At 38.6% G+C, this 19,603-nt stretch overlaps 2 protein-coding genes across 2 annotated transcripts; both read left to right on the forward strand.

The window, feature by feature from the left end:
- The first annotated feature begins 3,232 nt into the window (after window positions 1-3,232).
- Window positions 3,233-9,546, forward strand: LOC137948422 (G-type lectin S-receptor-like serine/threonine-protein kinase At4g27290). The gene is made up of 8 exons (XM_068794508.1): window positions 3,233-3,384; window positions 6,509-7,728; window positions 7,818-7,943; window positions 8,107-8,249; window positions 8,363-8,573; window positions 8,666-8,903; window positions 8,979-9,129; window positions 9,235-9,546. Exons 1-8 carry the CDS (start codon window positions 3,233-3,235, stop codon window positions 9,544-9,546), a joined length of 2,553 nt encoding a protein of 850 aa, XP_068650609.1.
- Window positions 9,547-11,751: 2,205 nt separating this feature from the next.
- LOC137948423 (receptor-like protein 46) lies at window positions 11,752-14,139 on the forward strand. Its single transcript, XM_068794509.1, has one exon. The coding sequence runs from the start codon at window positions 11,752-11,754 to the stop codon at window positions 14,137-14,139; it is 2,388 nt and encodes a 795-aa protein (XP_068650610.1).
- Window positions 14,140-19,603: the final 5,464 nt, after the last annotated feature.

Raw genomic sequence — 19,603 nt, forward strand, 5'->3', positions numbered from 1 at the left:
CTTTAATGTTAGATTTGTCATTAAACAACTTTTTTGGCAACAGGTTTCTGGAATTCATAGAGGATGATGTAGAACTAGTTTATCCTGACTTGTCTCTTTCAATGTCGTTCATTGGCCAAGCTCCAGTGAGATTTGGGAAGGAGCAGGTTGTACTTGCCCGACAACAAATTAGAATAGGAAATGTGAATTTCCTAACACAAACTGCATGGAGCCCTTCCATACCATGAGCATTCCATTGTTCAGATACATAACAACATCAAGTGTAAGAATTTGGAGTGGTGGTCATAGCTGTAAAGCCTCCAATGTTTGAAGGGATGAAGCATGTCAGTCTATTGAACGAGAGATAATATTTTTCTCATAAAAAATATGGGCCAATTAAGTAGATACCATAGGGAATTATGAGAACCCTATATAAGGAGACACAACATAGTTATGGTCCCCAATATACTAAATCACACCTAGTTTCCCTTCTCCCCATTTGGAAGAGAGACGAAGGTTCTAATAGAACTGCACTAGTATTTTTAATCCTATTTTCATTCCATGTATGTTTGTGTTAAAAGAAAAACATATAAATTGACTCTTTGGAAAATTGTGCTAATTTTTAAGCTTAAATTTTTTTTTACCTATCTTGTAAAAACAATTAAGTTGGTCACTCAATCACTACCTCTATGTTATTTTTTATGTATAATTCTTTTTTTTTTGTTAGGTTTTAGTAAGGCACAAACACTAAAATTACTTTTCCTATTATTTCTGATAGTGTAACAAATGCAAGAAAAGTGTTCAAAAGGAAATTTTTGAATAGGAAAAAATTCAATAAAATTTTATCAAAGGAAAATAATATTTATATCATTTTATTTTCATATGGCAAATTAACAATACAAAGAGTTTCATATAGTTAATGATTTCCTTGGTCAAATATTAATTCTTCCTATCTTATAAACAATTGAAGTGAAGAGAGAAAAAGATGAGTTTTCTATTGCTCAAATAGAACGTATGAAAAAAAATACCATTAAACCAGTCTTCGACCACTCAGATGTGTTGTCTGCGCCTGTTTTTTTGTTATTTTTTTAGTAAATAATCGCTATAATTAGTTCTTTTGTAATTGTCTATAGAAACACAAATGTAAGAAAATCTATCAAAAATAACTTTTCATATAGAAACTTTCAATAGAAAAAATTTTCAAAGAAAAATGATATTTCCATTATTTTATTTTATTTTTTATAACACTCCTTATTGGTGGTACCTAGAGAGAGAGAGAGAGAGAGAGAGTATTGAATCAATCATATGTTGATGTAATGCTAAAGACAAGTCAAATTAGGAAACCTCTTCCTAGTTTCTTAGAGCTCTAACTTGCCTATCTCTTGTCTTCCTTCATTTGATGAAGAGTCCTGCAAAGAAATCGAAAGGACCCTGATTATCTTATCATCCACGCCCGAAAGTTTCTTCTACACTCCAACGGATCTCATTGGGTGCCATAGTGCCTCTTCTTTCTTCTCCTCTTAAGTTCTTGTAGCTTAAACTGTTCAAATCTTCAAACTTGAAGATTTGTTGATTTCCAAACTCTGTGGATTTAGCTCATGGAGAAAAAGAAATATATATCTATTGGGAAAAAAACAAGGGGAATAATAGGTTATGGATTTGTTGTCTTAATCTTCTCCCCTTAAACTCAATTTATAGATTAATAATTTTAAAATATTATAATAATATTCATGGAACTTTAACTTAATTACATAAATGTTATCTGTATGAGATATTCTTTATTTACTATCATGTCATCATTGTACGGGTTTGTAGGCTTTTTCTTTGGTCTATGGACCTTAAGCCCACATTTCACATCTCTTGGATGTGTGTGCGTTTTTTTGGTTTTATGGGTTTGGACCGATCTTCCAATACGATTCTTGACCAAAATGATTATGCGATTTTGATCTTTTTTACAAATTGGAATCATCTTTCTGTGTCGCTGCCAAATTCCATCTCCATGATTCATTTTCGTTAATGTTAGATTTATCATTAAACAACTTTTCTGGCAACAGGTTTCTGGAATTCTTAGAGGATGATGCAGAACTAGTTTTTCCTGACCTGTCTCTTTCAATGTCGTTCATTGGCCAAGCTCCAGTGAGATTTGGGAAGGAGCAGGTTGTACTTGCCCGGCAACAAAACGGATTCTCTGGCTAACTGCCTTACAAGCGAACCACATTCAGGTTCTTGGAACACCTTCATCTCCATAAAGAAAAAAAAAAAAAAAATTAAAATATTATTAATTTTATTTTTCACGTGTATACAAACAAGAAAAGTTATATTTCCAAGGCCCATTCCTTAATGGGCTTAACAAAATTAGATTACTTAATTTCAGCCCATTCTATTAAAAATAGAAAATATAATTACATAATAAATATATTACACAAATTAGAATAGGAAATGTGAATTTCCTAATACAAACTGCATGGCGCCCTTCTATACCATGAGCATTCCATTGTTAAGATACATAACAACATCAAGTGTAAGAATTTGGAGTGGTGGTCATAGCAGTAAAGCCTCCAATGTTTGAAGGAATGAAGCATGTCAGTCTATTGAACAAGAGATAATATTTTTCTCATAAAAAATATGGGCCAATTAAGTAGATACCATAGGGAATTATGAGAACCCTATATAAGGAGACAACATGATTATGGTCCCCAATATACTAAATCACACCCAATTTTCCTTCACCCCATTCGGAAGAGAGACGAAGGTCCCATTGAGGAATAAAGCGATTTAGTTGAGGAAGACCACAACATCAATATCCGTTCTTAGCGTTCGTCACAGTAAATTCCGCATCAGAAGACGAAAGTCACGGAATGGATCCAGGTATGTTTTCAATCCTAATATTCTAACATGTTGTAAATTCTGGATTAGAATTTACTATTACGGATTCTAACAGATTGTACCAAGCTCGGCCATGTATCTCTATTCCATTTTAGACATGTCTAGCAACAGACTATCAGGTGAAATTCCTGCCTCCATGGGCGATCTCAAAGGTCTGAAGGTACTCAACATCTCCCACAATGAGCTTTCAGGTAATATTCCTGTCAGCCTTGGTGGATTAGAGATCTTGGAGAGCATAGACTTGTCATACAACAAGCTCTCAGGGGACATTCCACAAACATTTGAGGATCTCTAGGAACTGAGCAAACTGGATGTTAGAAACAACAATCTAACAGAGCCAATCCCTTACGGTAGTCAGATGCGCACGATGAACTACCCGGTTGCCTTTGCCGGCAACAATGGGCTCTGTGGGAGTCAAATTCAGGTGCCATGTCCGATGGGGTTGCCGCCGGACGGTTCACCGGCTGGGAATGACACAGAAACTGACTTGTGGTTCTCATGGCCAGGTGCAGTGACAAGGTATCTAATTGGCTTAGTTGGGACAGGGGGGGTTGCTTATTTCAGAGGATTTCTTAGCTCAACTTAGTACAAATTTGAGATGCAGATGAGGTAGGAATAGGTTGTCAATTTATTTGATTACTCAAATTTTCATTGTTATTTATTAAATGGAACAAAAATAGATAAAAGAATCTTACTTGTATATGCAATCTGGTAATAGTACCCGTTTACCCGTTTAATAGCAACCAGAACAGCTAGAAAACCCTGTAAAACATGTAAGTATAAGTGCCCTTAGTGAATGAGGATAGTAAAGAGGACTTTTTTTTCTTTGTGGCAACACACTTGCAAATAGTTAGGAACTCATTAAAATGAAAATAAGATGTCTTGATCATGTTTAAACTCTTTAAAAGATCATTGGTATTCCACTCATCTTTTAAGACCCCGTTAGTGCCCCTAGTTGGAAATTTATATCCCAAAAAAAGTTAAAAATATTTTTCTTAGGATACACATTTTCGAGAAAACTTTAAATAAAATCCTATTAGTGCCTTACTAGGAAATTACTAGGAAAATTTTAGAAAAATTCAAGGACACTTAAATGGACATGTTAGTGTTGTTTCTAGGGAAATAAATATTGGTGTACATTGTTTTTTATTTTTGCTTCTTTTTGGAAATTTTGTTGCGAGTGCAAAAAGCAAACCAATAAATTTCGTCTTACCTTTTGTTTGTTTCTTCTTTGTACTCTGGTTCTAAGTGTAAAAAAGAAAAAACAATAAATACTGCCCCTTGCGTTGTGAAAACTGAAGAATGCAAAACAAAATCATACTTTTTTTTTTTGCTTCAATGTTGGTAATACACACATTCTCCATCAACATTTCCAAAACGCAGCAAATGTGCTGACCTTCCACCTTTAGAACCAATACTCATTGCACAAACCACCGACAACAAAGTCCAAACACTTCTTGAATCCACATGCTCCAATAAACCTTTCGAATGATGGCTAAAACAAAAATCATTCCCAAAATCAAACTTATTGATCCCAATAAGCTCATTCGTGTAAAACCCATGGTTTATACCCCTTTAGATGTTGAGGAGTTCTCCCAACAAATAAACGATTTGCCTAAACAAGGCCTTATACAAGCATAATCAATCTAATACATTACCCTACTTATTTGATAAATTTTTAGTAAAATAAAATATCAAATACAAAATTAACATAAAAAATTACTTTGTGCTGGAAGTATTGCAACTTTAATTGTCAAATATTTATTCAAAATTATTTCATAAGGTTTTTTGGCGCAACTTGGTTGAAAAATATTACCTAGAAAATTATATGATTTTCTTGGTATGAATTTCTAACTAGAAAAGTGTTTCCAAGAAACATGAGGCACTAATGGTCACTGAAAACATATTTCTACTAGGAAATTTTTGAATATGAAAAAATTCAATAAAATTTTATCAAAGGAAAATAATATTTATATCATTTTATTTTCATATGGCAAATTAACAATACAAAGAGTTTCATATAGTTAATGATTTCCTTGGTCAAATATTAATTCTTCCTATCTTATAAACAGTTGAAGTGAAGAGAGAAAAAGATGAGTTTTCTATTGCTCAAATAAAACTTATGAAAAAAAAATTACCATTAAACCAGCCTTCGACCACTCAGATGTGTTGTCTGCGCCTGTTTTTTTGTTATTTTTTTAGTAAATAATCACTATAATTAGTTCTTTTGTAATTGCCTATAGAAACACAAATGTAAGAAAATCGATCAAAAATAACTTTTCATATAGAAACTTTCAATAGAAAATTTGTTTAAAGAAAAATGATATTTCCATTATTTTATTTTATTTTTTATAACACTCCTTATTGGTGGTACTTAGAGAGAGAGAGAGAGAGTATTGAATCAATCATATGTTGATGTAATGCTAAAGACAAGTCAAATTAGGAAACCTCTTCCTAGATTCCTAGAGCTGTAACTTGCCTATCCCTTGTCTTCCTTCATTTGATGAAGAGTCTTGGAAAGAAATGGAAAGGACCCTGATTAATGTTATCATCCACGCCCGAAAGTTTCTTCTACACTCCAACGGATCTCATTGGGTGCCATAGTGCCTCTTCTTTCTTCTCCTCTTAAGTTCTTGTAGCTTAATAAATAATAACTCATATATTCAGATCTTGGAAAAAGGCTTGCAAAAGCAAAGCTGAGTATAAGTTTGATTTAGGTTCCCCTAATTAAAATTAGTGGATCAGTAAATTCATATAAAAGAAGAGTAATTTGAAGTATGATAAGTTTGATACAAAGTCAAACGGACCATTAGTGATTCAACACCGTAGATATCACTGCGAATATGATGTGAGAGACCTCTTTAATGCCGGCAGTTCGAGTCATTTGACTCATTTTTTGTAGAGAAGACTTCTCCTTCCTCTTCTTTCCCGCGGGTTTTCTGATGGTACCAGCTACCAAACAGGTGAGAGCTTTGCAATTCTCACAATCATGCCAGAATGAGGTCGAAGATGGAAAGGTTGTTAATGTCCGCGTTTTGAGCAATCTGAAAAGGTAGGATTCTCTTAGTGGAGAAGAAGCACGGGATGGATTGATAGAGTTTCAGTTTTGACTCTGAGAGCAAGTTCTGAAGATGGTTTATGAAGACCCTTCAACCAGTAAGTTTCTGGTGGTAGGTAAGAATTAAAGTTTAGTTCTTTACTGGATTGGAGATGAAAGAAGTAACTGGGTTCTGTTAAGTTGTTATTTCTTTTTTCACTGGAAAAAACTGCGCAAAAACCACCACCGGAAGAAGCTAGAAAGTCGCCCAAGAGAGAGTCAAATGCCAGGCGTTGATTCAATTCCGTGTTCAGATTAAAGAGAGAGCTATGATGTCACAACATTGTCTGACTATTCATGGTTGGACACGGTTGATCAAACGAAAGTAAATTCAACTGCAGGAAACCCTGTTCTAAATTTTTTTGTTGGCTTCCAGTAGTATTATTCTCTTGTACAGAGCCCAACTCTTTTCAGGACTTTAGCAAAAATGAAACAGCGTTTGCTTCCTTCCTAGTTCTTACTGCCCATGATTTCTTTGAGAAAATTCCAATGGGCTGCTTCGGTGGTAAGAGATTTGCTAATCGTGCTTTCATTGTTTTCTGCCAGATTTTGTGCTGCAGAAGAAATTCTAACGTCCGGGAGTTCCCTTGGTATCAATCAGACACTCATCTCTAGAGGCGGCACCTATGCTTTTGGCTTCTTCAAGCCAGGCAACTCCACTAAAACTTATGTGGGGATATGGTACAACAGTATTCCTGTCCAAGAATTTGTCTGGGTGGCTGATAGAAATGCTCCAGTTACAGATACCACTTCTGCTGTGATCACAATCAACAGTGATGGAAATATCGTTGTGTTGGAAAAGAAGGGAAATGTAATCCAGTTGTCTAATGGGTCTCTTCAAAAGAAAAATACTAGTGCAGTTCTATTAGAATCTGGTAACCTTGTTCTGAGAGATGAAGAAGAAGGGATCTTGTGGCAGAGCTTTGACTATCCAACAGATTCCTATCTGGGTGGATGGGAATTCAAGATGAATTTAACATCAGGTGTGACTAAAAACCTGGTGTCTTGGAAAGATGAGAATGACCCATCTCCAGGAGAATTTTCCTTCGGACTAGACCCGGATTGGCCATTTCAGACAGTCCTGAAAAAAGGGTCTGTTAAGGTGTTTAGGTCTAGAAGCAATAATCCGGCTATTGTAAAAGAATTCTTGGCCCGTGAGAAGGGTATTAACCTTACTATTTCTGAGGTTAAGGATGAACTGGCCATATCATATAGCCGCTTTAATTCTTCGGATCTTTCAAGAGCAATGGTGACTTCATCTGGGTCATTTACATATTTGATATGGAAGGAGGACTCCAAATCATGGGCAGCAATAACTACTAGCCCAAGCATCCCCTGCCACTCCTATGCACACTGTGGTCCATCGGGTGTCTGCAGCAGTGCCCAGTCACCCCAATGTGTATGTTTGAAGGGGTTTGAGCCCCAGAAAAGAGTAAATTGGGATAAAGGTAACTGGTCTGCAGGCTGTGTGCGGCGAGCACCCTTGGCATGTAACACAACAGATGGGTTCATCAAGATGGAGAACATGAAATTGCCTGATATTCCTACTTCTTTAGGAAGTTTGACTAATTCTGAATGTCAGTCTCAATGCCTTGGCGATTGTTCTTGCAGAGCTTACTCTCTTGTTGACGTGGTAGTTGAGCCCTTGCCAAGATGTCTGATATGGACTAGGGATCTGATCGATCTCGAAATGAATAACAGTATAGGGGAAGACCTATACATTCGTCTTGCTTCGTCTGAACTGGGTACCACTAATTTCTCCAAAGGTATGTTCAGCAGTTCAAGATGATTCTCTATTTGTAGAATTAGTTCGCTGATACTATTTAAAGAAGCGTGTACCTCTCTCCTAGTGCAGGTAGTTTGAATGATGGAGAGCCACAAAAGAGGAGACGTATAATTGCAATTTTAATATCTGCTGTTTCTGTAGGAATGTTCATCTCTTTCATATTGGGTTATTTTTCATGGAGGAGATTAAGACAAGGTTACCTATCAGTTATCTTTCTTAATGAACTTGAACATTCATTTCAGTCTTGCAGTTTTTGTTTTATAACATCGCAGAGTTGTTTTTATACTACATCGATTTCTATAAGTAACACAAATTTTTCTCTCCAATAAAGAAATAATGCAGAATAGTTTTCTAACAGGAAGAGAACAAAGAATAGACCATGGCATTGGGGAAAGCATCCAAGATCTTCCTTTCTTTAGTTTTTCTACTATATCAGTTGCCACAGATAATTTCTCTCAGCAAAATATGCTTGGGCAAGGTGGATTTGGCCCTGTCTATAAGGTAATGCTTCATTCACCAATGACTTTATAACGAATCCAATAACCCCTTTGACCAGACAAGGGGGATTCTTTAGGCTAGAACTTGCTGCCCATTACCTAAATTCTTCTCTACAGGGGAGGATGCCAAATGGTGAAGAAGTAGCTGTGAAAAGACTCTCTAAAACCTCTGGTCAAGGCCTGGAAGAGTTCAAGAATGAAGTACAACTTATTGCCAAACTACAACACAAAAATCTTGTTAGGCTTTTGGGCTGGTGTATCCATGGAGAAGAAAAGATACTGATTTATGAGTTCATGCCCAACAGAAGCTTAGATAAATTTATATTTGGTATGTCCTTTTCCTGTCGTAATTTAGTGATACATTTAAAAAAAAGCTACATTTTAGTAATTAATCACAAACTTAATTTTATCAATAACCAGATACCAATGGAAAAGCAAAGGTCGATTGGGGCAAACGCTTCCACATTGCCCAAGAGATTGCACAGGGACTCCTTTATCTTCATCGGTTCTCTAGATTAAGGATCATTCATCGGGATCTAAAAGCAAGCAATATTCTCTTAGATGATGCAATGAACCCCAAAATCTCAGACTTTGGAATGGCAAGAATATTTGGAGGAAATCAAATTGAAGGAAACACTAACAGAGTGGTGGGAACATTGTAAGTGTCTCCTGACTATATCAAATTCGGTGTTTTTCATTTATATTTATCTAATTTGTTTACTGATTCTTTCAGTGGGTATATGGCTCCCGAATATGCACTAGATGGGCTTTTCTCTGAGAAATCTGATGTGTTTAGTTTTGGGGTGCTGTTATTGGAGATTGTGAGTGGTAAAAGAAGCAGTGGCATGTCTTCATACGACCACTCAGTCTCCTTTCTGGGCCATGTATGCGGCATTAATAGTTTCTTTTCCTTTCTCATAGATTCACATTCTTTGTGCACTGACATTGTTTAGTTCTACTGGTTCACTATCGAATTCAAATTATTCCAGGTTTGGTCGTTATGGAGAGAGAGCAAAAGCTTGGAGCTGATAGATTCATCTCTATGTGATTCATTTTTACCTCATGAAGCAGAGAGGTGCATTCATGTGGGGCTCTTATGTGTTCAAGAATCTCCAGCGAACAGACCCAATATGTCATCTGTAGTTTCAATGCTGGGTAATGAAAATGCAGCTATGCCATCTCCCAGGCAACCTGCATTTTTTAATTCTGGGGCTACTACTTCACAGTCTACTTCAGATTCCACTCCATTAATGTATTTTTCATCAGAAGAAAGTAATATAACAGTTCTTCAACCCAGGTGAAAGTTGATTTTTACTATTCATGAATTGTATCTTCTGTAATCCAATATTTGATAATAATAATCAATTCCTCTTTACCAAGATATGAATATGGCAGTGTCATGGGTTTCGAAAATTTATGCTTGTCTATTTGAATTTGTAAGACTCCCGTCTTTTCTGTTCACACATGGATTCAGGTAATAAACCTGAAAAATTGTTACATGACAGCATGAGAATGACGATAGCACTGGCATTGCCGACATTTACAGGCGATTCGCCCCGTCAAATCGTTTCTCGACAGGTCTAGGTGGGAGAGAGTCTGAGAATCGAAGCGCTCAGGAGGTAAAGTGTACCTGAAAGGTCGTTGCAGGAATGGGTCGTTTCAAACCGAGTCGGCTCGAGCTCTCGGTATCCCAAGATATCGAGCGGAGTTCGAGATCAGGGATCTGCTCATTTAAATTAACGAATTGAGGTTGACCGAATCGAGATTCGTCTTGAGAGCTTCCTCATTATTGAGCTGAGTCGGGACAGGGAGGTGGAGCGGGGGAGCGGAGGAGCGGAGGAGCGGGAGCCCGCCTCTGTTTCCGTCGCCACAACTTCCGTCACCGCCACTTTCGTAGCTTCCGTCGCAGTGCCTCACCGGCGCCCCCCCCAGATAATGATTTCGCACGTGCGAGATAAAAACAGTGAATTTGTTTTTTTTTTCTTACTCTCCTTCGTTATTTGAAGAAATTTAAAATACATTTTAATAGAAATAAGTTTCTAAAGAATATTAGTGTCTCATGGTTTTTGTAAACATTTTTCTAATTGAAAAATTTTAATAAAAAAATCATATAATTTTCTAAGTAAGATTTTCCTTTCAATATGGGCTAGAAAACCGTATAGAAAATTTTTGAATAAATATTTGACAGTTGATGTTATAATACTTTTAGCATGAGGCAATAAGAGGTCCATTTAACTTTCTAAGAAAATTTTAAAATATTTCTTGTAATTTTCTAATAAGTCACTAAAAGTAATAGGATTTTATTTAAAAAAAAATTTGGAAATATGTATTATAAGAAAAATATTTCTAGTTTTTCCTAGAATATAAATTTTCAACTAGGGACACTAAGGAGGCCATGGTAAATTTATAGCCAGATTCAAAAATTAAAAAACAAGTTAGACAACATTTGGAGTAAAAAAGATTAATATTGGTGCGTTTTAATCCATTATTGAAATTCAATCTGGAACCTCCCATATCATTCTTTTTTTAAAATGTATGCATAATTTTATATATAATTTATTTGACATATATTTTATATAGAGGTTAAGCTCGAACTCGGTTAAATTTATTAGGTTCGAGTTCGATTACAATTTTAGGTTCGAGGTTAGGGTCGGCTCGAGCTCGAGTTCGAAATATTTAAATCAAACTCTGCTTTGAACAAGGTTCGAATTCAGTTGGATTCGATGTCACCCTTATGTTCAATTTTAAGTAGAGGTCATTCCCAATTTTATGTACAATGTATGCATAATTTTATTTATAATTTATTTGACATGTATTTTTTGAAAAGTTTTAAATGTATGTTGGAGTACGAACTCGAGACATGTATTTTTTGAAAAGTATTAAATGAATGTTGAAGTTCGAACTCGATAACAATTTTACGCTTGGTTCAAGTTTGAGTTTGAAATATTTAAATCAAACTCGGCTCGAACATAGACAGGTTCAAGCTCGGCTCGACTCAATACCACCCCTAGTTGCAAGGATTGTGTGGCCAATGTTCTCACTAGAATCCAAGAACCAGACTCTATTGGGTGTGAAAGCTTCCAATGAGGCCGCAAGATCTCAGAGACAACTGCGATTAGTGGTAAATTGATCAGCTTCCCTAATATAATATTTTCTCAAATGCTAGGAAAATCCCTGGAAAGCTCAGAGAAATGCTTGCGAAACTAACGAATAATAACATTATCTAAGAGACCAAAAGACAACTGGGTCAAGTCGTCATTGCTTGATGAGAGAGAGATAGGCCTTTAGGTCTTCTTTGTCACTCTCACTTTCTCATATTGATTACAAGAATTACATGAAGAAAGTGAGAGTGGCACTTGTAGAGGGACTTTTCTCTTTTTCTACAAGAATGTTGACCAGGGATCATGGCCTCAACCACGGCGGAGAGCGTATACGGCAGGGCGTCTGACTGGACCCACGAGCCTTCATAACAGGCGGTAAGAGCAGAGAGACCGCTGCAGGCACCCATGGCCATGGTTGGGCAAAGCAGGCATGGAGTTGTCTACTTCAGCTTCTTCCTCTCTTCTCTCTTCTATACATCTTCCTTTTCTTGTCCTCCAGATCAAAAACAAGCCCTCCTTGAATTCAAATCCTTGGTCGCTCTGAATTCTGAGAAGTTCCCGTTTGCTTCATGGAATGCCTCCTCGGATTGTTGTGAATGGGATTTTGTCACCTGCCGAGACAGCTCTCCTTTCCGTCCGGTTGTAAATCTCAACCTCTCTTTTACCGTTCCCTTGTCGCCATCAAACTCTGCAACCTCCGCTCTGTTGAAGCCGATTTTCCGCATAAGAAGCTTGGTCGAGCTTGACATTTCGTCGAGTTCTTTTCGGGGAGAAATCCCACCTGGGTTATCTAACTTGACCCGGTTGCTTCGTCTTAACATGAAGTCTAATAGCTTGAGTGGACTCATCCCGGCTGAACTGTTTCGGCTCACGAAGCTGCAATATCTTGATCTGAGGAGCAATTCCTTTGAAGGGAATCTGCCTCCGGAAATCGGCGCTCTGCGAGATTTGAGATATCTGAACTTGGAAGGAAATTCTCTCGACGGAGAGATCCCTTCAGAGATCGGACAGCTATACAATTTACAAAATTTGTCACTGTCCCAGAACCAATTCATAGGGGACATTCCAACTGCTATCGGAAACCTATTTAGCCTATCAGATCTGATTCTCAGCAAGAACAAATTCGGTGGAGGCATTCCGGATTCTATTCGAAAGTTGGAAAAATTAGAAACACTTCAATTGGACGATAATTTGCTTTCAGGAGGGATTCCGACATGGCTATTCGAGTTCGAGGGACTCGAAATTCTCAAACTTGGAGGAAACAATCTAACCTGGAATAATTCTTTGAATATCATTCCAAAATTCAGCTTATTCGAGCTGTCTCTGAGATCTTGCCGCCTTATTGGAAGCTTACCCAGATGGCTTTGGACCCAAATGAATCTGAATTTCTTGGATTTAAGTCAGAACGAGCTCACCGGGACAATACCTGAATGGTTGACAGACTTGGACATCCGCAGTATAATCCTCTCAGACAACAAGCTTTCAGGTACTCTCCCGCCTGAGCTCTTCACTTCAACACTCTCACTCCTAGACCTGTCGAGAAACAATTTAACGGGCGAGTTGCCTGAAAATGTCGGCAATTCCGGAATCATGGTGATTCTCATGCTGGCAAGTAACAAATTTTCAGGTTTATTACCTGAATCCATGTCTGAAATGCCGTTTCTCACCATGTTGGACCTTTCGAACAACAGTTTTTCAGGGAGTGTTTTTCCGAAATTCGATGCCTCTGATCTCGCTTATGTTGACTTATCAAACAACAAATTCTTCGGTGAGATTCCCACAAGCTTCGGAAAGTACTCTTTGAGGATTCTTTCCCTAGGCCAAAACCTTTTCTCAGGACACCTTCCTGAAAGCTTAACCACCTACAGCTATCTGGAACATCTTGATCTCAGCAGCAATAATATCACCGGAGAGTTACAGGAGTTTCTGGGTGAACTTGAGTATCTTAAGGTACTGAATTTAAGGAATAATTCCCTCGCCGGTTCAATTCCAAAATCATTACCCAACCTCACTTATCTCCAAATCCTGGATATCTCCAACAATCAATTGCAAGGAAACATCCCCACGGAGTTGAGAAATCTCATGGGTATGATCAAAGCACAACCAACTGATATGTACTTGGGTAATGGTTATTTCTTAAATCTAACAGAGAACTGGAATGCCTCAGTTGAGTTCCAAAAACTGATAGTGGAATGGAAGGGATCTCTGCGTCCTCTGGCTAGAAAGAACATTGGCATATACTTTTTGCTGGACTTATCGAAGAATCAACTTTCCGGCGAAATCCCAGCATCAATTGGTGATCTAAAATCCCTGAAGACACTGAACATTTCGCATAACAACCTGGAAGGAAGAATTCCAGGTAGGTTGGGCAATCTTGAGAAGCTAGAAAGCATGGACTTATCATACAACAAACTCTCCGGTGAGATACCCAAGTCTTTTGCGCTACTCGGCCAACTCACTACATTGCGGGTTAGTAACAACAAGCTGAAAGGCGAAATTCCGAGGAGTCCTCAGCTGGACAGAATGAACGACATCAACGATTTTGCGAACAACAGTGGTTTATGCGGGATTCAGATCCAGGTGCTGTGTGAAAAGAAGGTATCGCCGAAGGGAGGAGAAGATGAGGAGGAGGTTGAGAGTGAGCAGTGGTTTTCGTGGGAGGGGGCAGCTGTTGGATACCCGATGGGATTGTTATCGGCTGTGGGTACAATTTACGCCGCTGGGTATCTCATTCCTCCTCCAGCATCCAAGGCGCGGAGAAGCCGACGTGCTCATCGTCTCCGGCGACGGTAGGGCGGTGTTCTGTGGCTTGTCATGGTAGTAGAAAACATGGAGGAGGATTACAGGATCATTGAAAGCATGATTATGTTTTACGAAAGAAAATGAAATGCCATGCATAACCTATATTTAGTTATTAGCTCGATTACCATTTATCAACGCACGCACACTCTGACGATCAAATTAATTTCTGAAAAAGTGAAAACCACATTAGGGAAACCAGATGGGACTATCCCAAATCGGGTTAAGCGTATTGAACCATTGGTTAGACCAGCTCCAATTGGGTCACCTTCATATTTTATATTTATTATTTTATTGATACTACCTTTTTTTAAGTAGGTAGGACTTTGAATCCTCTCTCTATTAATAAATCTTTCACCATTTCTTTATAAGAAAATGATTAAACCGAACCAAACTAATTGATCCCGTTCAAGTTCAGACCAGACCAACCAGCCGAGTATTTATATTTTTAAGCAAAAACCGGAAAAAAAAAAAAAAAAAAAAAAAAAAGAGTCCTAGATCGTAACACCCACAAGTTTCTCATCAAGCTCTGTTCTCTTTCAGTTTCCAACAAGTGTGGTGTATAGGAAAATTCCAGTTGAGCTCCAAACACTATTGGTTAACTGGAAGGGATCTCTGCGTCTTCTCCCTATAAAGAACCTTGGCTTACACTTTCTTCTCGACTTATCGAACAACCAACTTTCCGGTGAGATCCCAGCATCTATGGGTGATCCCCTTGAAGACATTGAACATTTCATACAACAACTTGCATGGCGGAATTCCGGCTAGCTTGGGCAATCTAGGGGAACTAGAAAGCATGGATTTATCTCACAACAAACTCTCCGGTGAGATTCAGAAGTCGTTCACGCAACTCGGTATATCAGTACCTTGCGGGTGAGTAACAACCAGCTCAAAGGCGAAATTCCGAGGAGCAACCAGCTGGAGAGAATGAACGACATCAACGATTTCGCGAACTACAGTGGCTTATGCGGGATCCAGATTCAGGCGCCCTGTGAAAAGAACGTTGCCAAGGAGGTACTGAGCAAGGAGTCTTGGTTTTCGTGGAAGGCGGCAGGAGTTGGATACCCGATTGGGTTGTTCTCGGCGGTGGCAACGTTTTACGCTGCATGATACTTCAGTTCCCCTGCTGCAGTATCCAAGTCGCAGAGAAGTGGACGGACTCGCCGTCTCCGGCGACGGTAGCGTGTTTTCTATGGCGTACCATAGTAGTGAAAGGAAGGATTAAAAAATCACGGTAGTCATTATTTATGTTTTAGAGAATTTTAGGTTTTTACCTAACTTTGTAACCATAATTACATAAATAACGAAAATAACTGGTTAATTGTGTCATTCGAATCGCCGGGTTTTGAGATAGTAAGACGAAGGGACCCACTGACTTTTCTCGTTTCGTTTTTCATGGACGCCATTCAATTATTAAGAGAGAGGAAGTCACTTCTCCGAGTCAACCCGACCCGACCCGACCCGACCCAAAAAGAGTGTTGATTCCAAATGGCTAACCACTCTACCATGATAAATGTAAATATAAATAAACGTATATTTAACCACTAAGAGTTTGGGGATCTTACCCAACTTGAGAGAGAGCATAATTAATGGTTCATCAAAGCAAACATTTTGTGGGAATTCCAGCATCTATCCTGCAGATGGAAGGAGTTGCAGGTATCGGATTTGATTTGGGTAATCACTCTTTGTCCTTGGAGATTCAAGTTGAGATTGGTGATCTCACCAATATTGTCACTCTGGCACTAGCAAGAATGTTTTGACTGGGGGACAATACCGAATTCAATTAGGAAAACGAGGAGGCTGGAAACTCTTTTAATTTAGATGATAATTTGCTCTCTGGTGACATCCCAACATGGTTATTCACAATGGAAGCATTGAAGATACTTTTATCTTGGAGGTGACAAATTCACTTGGAACAACGGTGCTAATTTGAGTCCCACTTGGTCCAAGTCTAGATTGTCTCTAAGGTCTTGCACTACAGCTGGGAACATTCGAATCTCAATTTCTTGGATTCGAGTTACAATGATCTTAATGGAACTATTCCTGAGTGGTTCACAACATGGGCAGTGATAGTGTAATTAATTGGCTTTCAGGTTCTGCACCACCAAAACTATTCCAATCTTTAAACTTGAAGATTTGTTGATTTTCAAGACTCCATGGATTTATTTCATGGAGAAAAAGAGAAAAACACCCGTAGGGAGAAAACATAAAGAAGAATAAGTTCCCCTAGATTAATTGGACTTGTTGTCCTAACCCTCCCTCCTAAAGCTTAATTTATAGATTAATAATCTTAAAATATTACAATGATACCCCTAGAACCTTAACCTAATTACATCAATGTCATCTTTATGAGGTGACTCTTTATTTACCATCTTACCGTCATTATATGGGCTTGTGGACCTTCTTCTTTGTCTATAGGCCTTAAGCCCATCTTTCACATATTTTGAATTTGTGGGTTTTTTTTTTTTGTCTTACGGGTTTGGGCCCTTTTTTCTAATATTCCCCCTCAAGTTGGGGGTGAGAGAACATCATGAACTCCCATTTTGTTGCAAATAGTGAATAGGATCTTCTCGTAAAAAATGACAATCTTCCATATCTTCCAACACTCTCCCTTACCCTGGTGGTCTCTTCCATAAGGCCTAGCTGTCATAAGATAAGTGAGAATAAAATCACTCTAACTCATATGACATTGCTTCATACTCCAATCATAACTCATGCTGGATGTAGGACACATTCCTATCTTCTGTAGGTAGTGGGTTTATAAGCAGTGCTCAAAAGTATAATAAAACTCCATCATCGTGTCTCTCCACAGGACATCGACTCTCAAAATGGCCAATTAAGGGAGATAACGGGTAATTACCCGAAAAATAAGATTCTCGGCCACCTTCGTTTTCTTCATCATAAGAAAACTAATGCTGACAAAAATCACCAACTGAGAAGTCCTTAATAATAATGTCTTATATACATAGACATAATAGCAACAATTAAAATGGGTCTAGGCCCAATAACATGCATCAAATAATAAAAACCCTTGTAAAAGAACCTATGAAATAATCCGATGCAAGTATCTGCACCAATTAATATGTTGACCAAGGAATAAGCAGTCAATATTATAAAATAATAATCCACCGATATAGTTGAATCACAGAAGAAATTTGTATAGAACTTGGGACTTAGACCTATATAACCGAGGCAGAAAATAAGTGGGCCGAGTTGGGCTGACCGGACTAATTTGACCTAGCCGAGTTGACCGGAGTTAACTCGACATACATAAGCAAAGCTGGGTCAACAGGGTTGCTGGGTGAACTCGGCCCGGTCCGAGTTGGGTCAGAATAGGCGCGGCCCGGCGCGAGACTCAGAACCTGCGATGAATTTCTAGGAAAAATTAAAATTTTCAACAGTGCGTTTTCAACGGTGGTCGTCTTCCCCGAAGAGAGCTGGCTTTGAACAGAACGGAAAAACCAGAGAGGCGTAGCCGGCGCTGAAAGGAGTTTTCGGAATAAGAAACATAATCCGAAACATCGATCCGGTTGGTCTCTTCGTCCTCCCGAAAAGGCAACCCAACTGGCGCTGAAGACGAGCCAGAGAATTTTCTGAAAAAAGAAACAGCAGCATTGTTCGGAGCAACGGCAAGAGACGAGCCAAAGAGATCACCCAGTCTCCATAAACAGCAACAAAGTTCGATGGAGAATCGACAGCAGTAACTTCCGATAAATAATACCAGATGATCAGTAACGTTTCATAATTATAGCCTTCCGTGCTTGTCTCTCGGCAGAGTGAGGCTAGACAGAGTTTATCTTCTGGATTAACAGCAACACAAAATAAAATTCTGAAGATAGATGGCAGCTGTGCTGGTTTGAAATAATTTTTCCGGATTCTGGACTCGCTGAAAGGAAACTAAATCTGAACAGCAGTGACGATCCAGCAGCGATCTACTGGGCACTTTCTTCTTCTACACTGATCTCGAATGCCTCTTCCAATCCCATCACAATCTCGACCGTATCAAGTGAATCAGCACCAAGTTGGGAAAACTTTGATTCACCAGTGACAGAGGTATCATCAACCAACCAAAGGCCTCTGAGCTTTTGATCTTTTTTGACGAACTGGAATAATCTTTCTGTGTCGCTGCCAAATTCCAACTCCATGATTCATTTTCGTTAATGTTAGATTTGTCATTAAACAACTTTTCTGGCAACAGGTTTCTGGAATTCATTGAGGATGATGCAGAACTAGTTTATCCTGACCTGTCTCTTTAAAGTCGTTCATTGGCCAAGCTCCAGTGAGATTTGGGAAGGAGCAGGTTGTACTTGCCCGGCCACAAAACGGATTCTCTGGCCAACTGCCTTACAAGCTAACAACATTCAGGTTCTTGGAACACCTTCATCTCCACTACTATGGGTTTCTTTAGATAAACTTCCCCACTCTTTGTGTTCCAAACACAGCCTTATGACGATTGGAGAGAAAGTTTAAGAAAAATCCAAACCATACTCTAGAAAAACACATTTAACTGTTAAAGATTTGTGTATAATATAATTTTCAAAAAATAGGAATGTAAGCCTCCCTCTCATCGGCCTCTTTTGTTGGATTTGAAAGAGAATCTAGATCACATCCAAACAAGGAATTGTTCAAATCTTCTAAAAAAACACCCAGCACCTTCGTTTAACTGATTTTATTAAACAAGTATGAACATTCCTCTTTGAAATCGAATTAACGTCAGCTACAGTCCATTTATAGAGCCGAAAGGTTATCGGATTACAAACTGAATAATTCAATTCTAGTCGACTGCGACTGATGGGTTACTGAAAATTGAAATGACACTTCTGCATTGGTGACGGCGGCGGCGGTGTTTTTTCAACGGGGATGTTGCGATGGTTCGCTTGCTTGAACACTGATGAAAAGATTTTACACCCAGATTCAAGCTTTCTGTTGCTCTGACAGAAATGGGGGCGTTGTTTATTACTAATAACAAACCAGTTGATGCAACCCAAGTTGGCCTGCCGGGTTTTACGCCAAATTTTAAATCATCCCTGTCATTGACTCGCAACATCTGCTATATGATGCTTGGAAGAGAAGAAGAAACATGGTCAGAACAAGATTTTTGTTTATCCTCTTCGTCATCATCTTCATCTTCTCTTGTTTCTCCTTTATCCCGTCTTTCTCTTGTCCAGATGATCAGAAACAGGCACTCCTCCAGTTCAAATCTGTACTCCCGCAAAGGGTCAAAGCAGGCTCCTCCTCGAATCCATTATTCCCCATCTTGGAGTCATGGAATTCGACTAGTGATTGCTGTCATTGGGCTCGAGTTACCTGCAATTCTAGCACGCCGGCACGACCCATCATCCATCTCAACTTCTCAGCACTCGTTTCTTCATCATCTTCTGCTGTTTTAGCTCCTATTTTTGGTATCATGAGTTTCGTCGTGCTGGACCTCTCTTCGAATTCTCTGCAGGGTGAGATG

Source organism: Aristolochia californica, unplaced genomic scaffold, assembly GCF_029961685.1.
Source record: "Aristolochia californica isolate CCGP_79_NKW_82.1479 unplaced genomic scaffold, dmAriCali1.0.hap1 SCAF_13, whole genome shotgun sequence".
NCBI lineage: Eukaryota > Viridiplantae > Streptophyta > Magnoliopsida > Piperales > Aristolochiaceae > Aristolochia > Aristolochia californica.

What these genes read in the sequence shown, in the direction of transcription:
- LOC137948422 (XM_068794508.1), top strand. Translation starts at nt 3,233, where the DNA reads ATGAACTACCCGGTTGCCTTTGCCGGCAACAATGGGCTCTGTGGGAGT. An exon ending in TACCACTAATTTCTCCAAAG is followed by an intron (nt 7,729 to 7,817) that starts GTATGTTCAGCA and finishes CTCCTAGTGCAG; the next exon opens with GTAGTTTGAATGATGGAGAG. An exon ending in CTTAGATAAATTTATATTTG is followed by an intron (nt 8,574 to 8,665) that starts GTATGTCCTTTT and finishes ATCAATAACCAG; the next exon opens with ATACCAATGGAAAAGCAAAG.
- LOC137948423 (XM_068794509.1), top strand. Translation starts at nt 11,752, where the DNA reads ATGGCCATGGTTGGGCAAAGCAGGCATGGAGTTGTCTACTTCAGCTTC.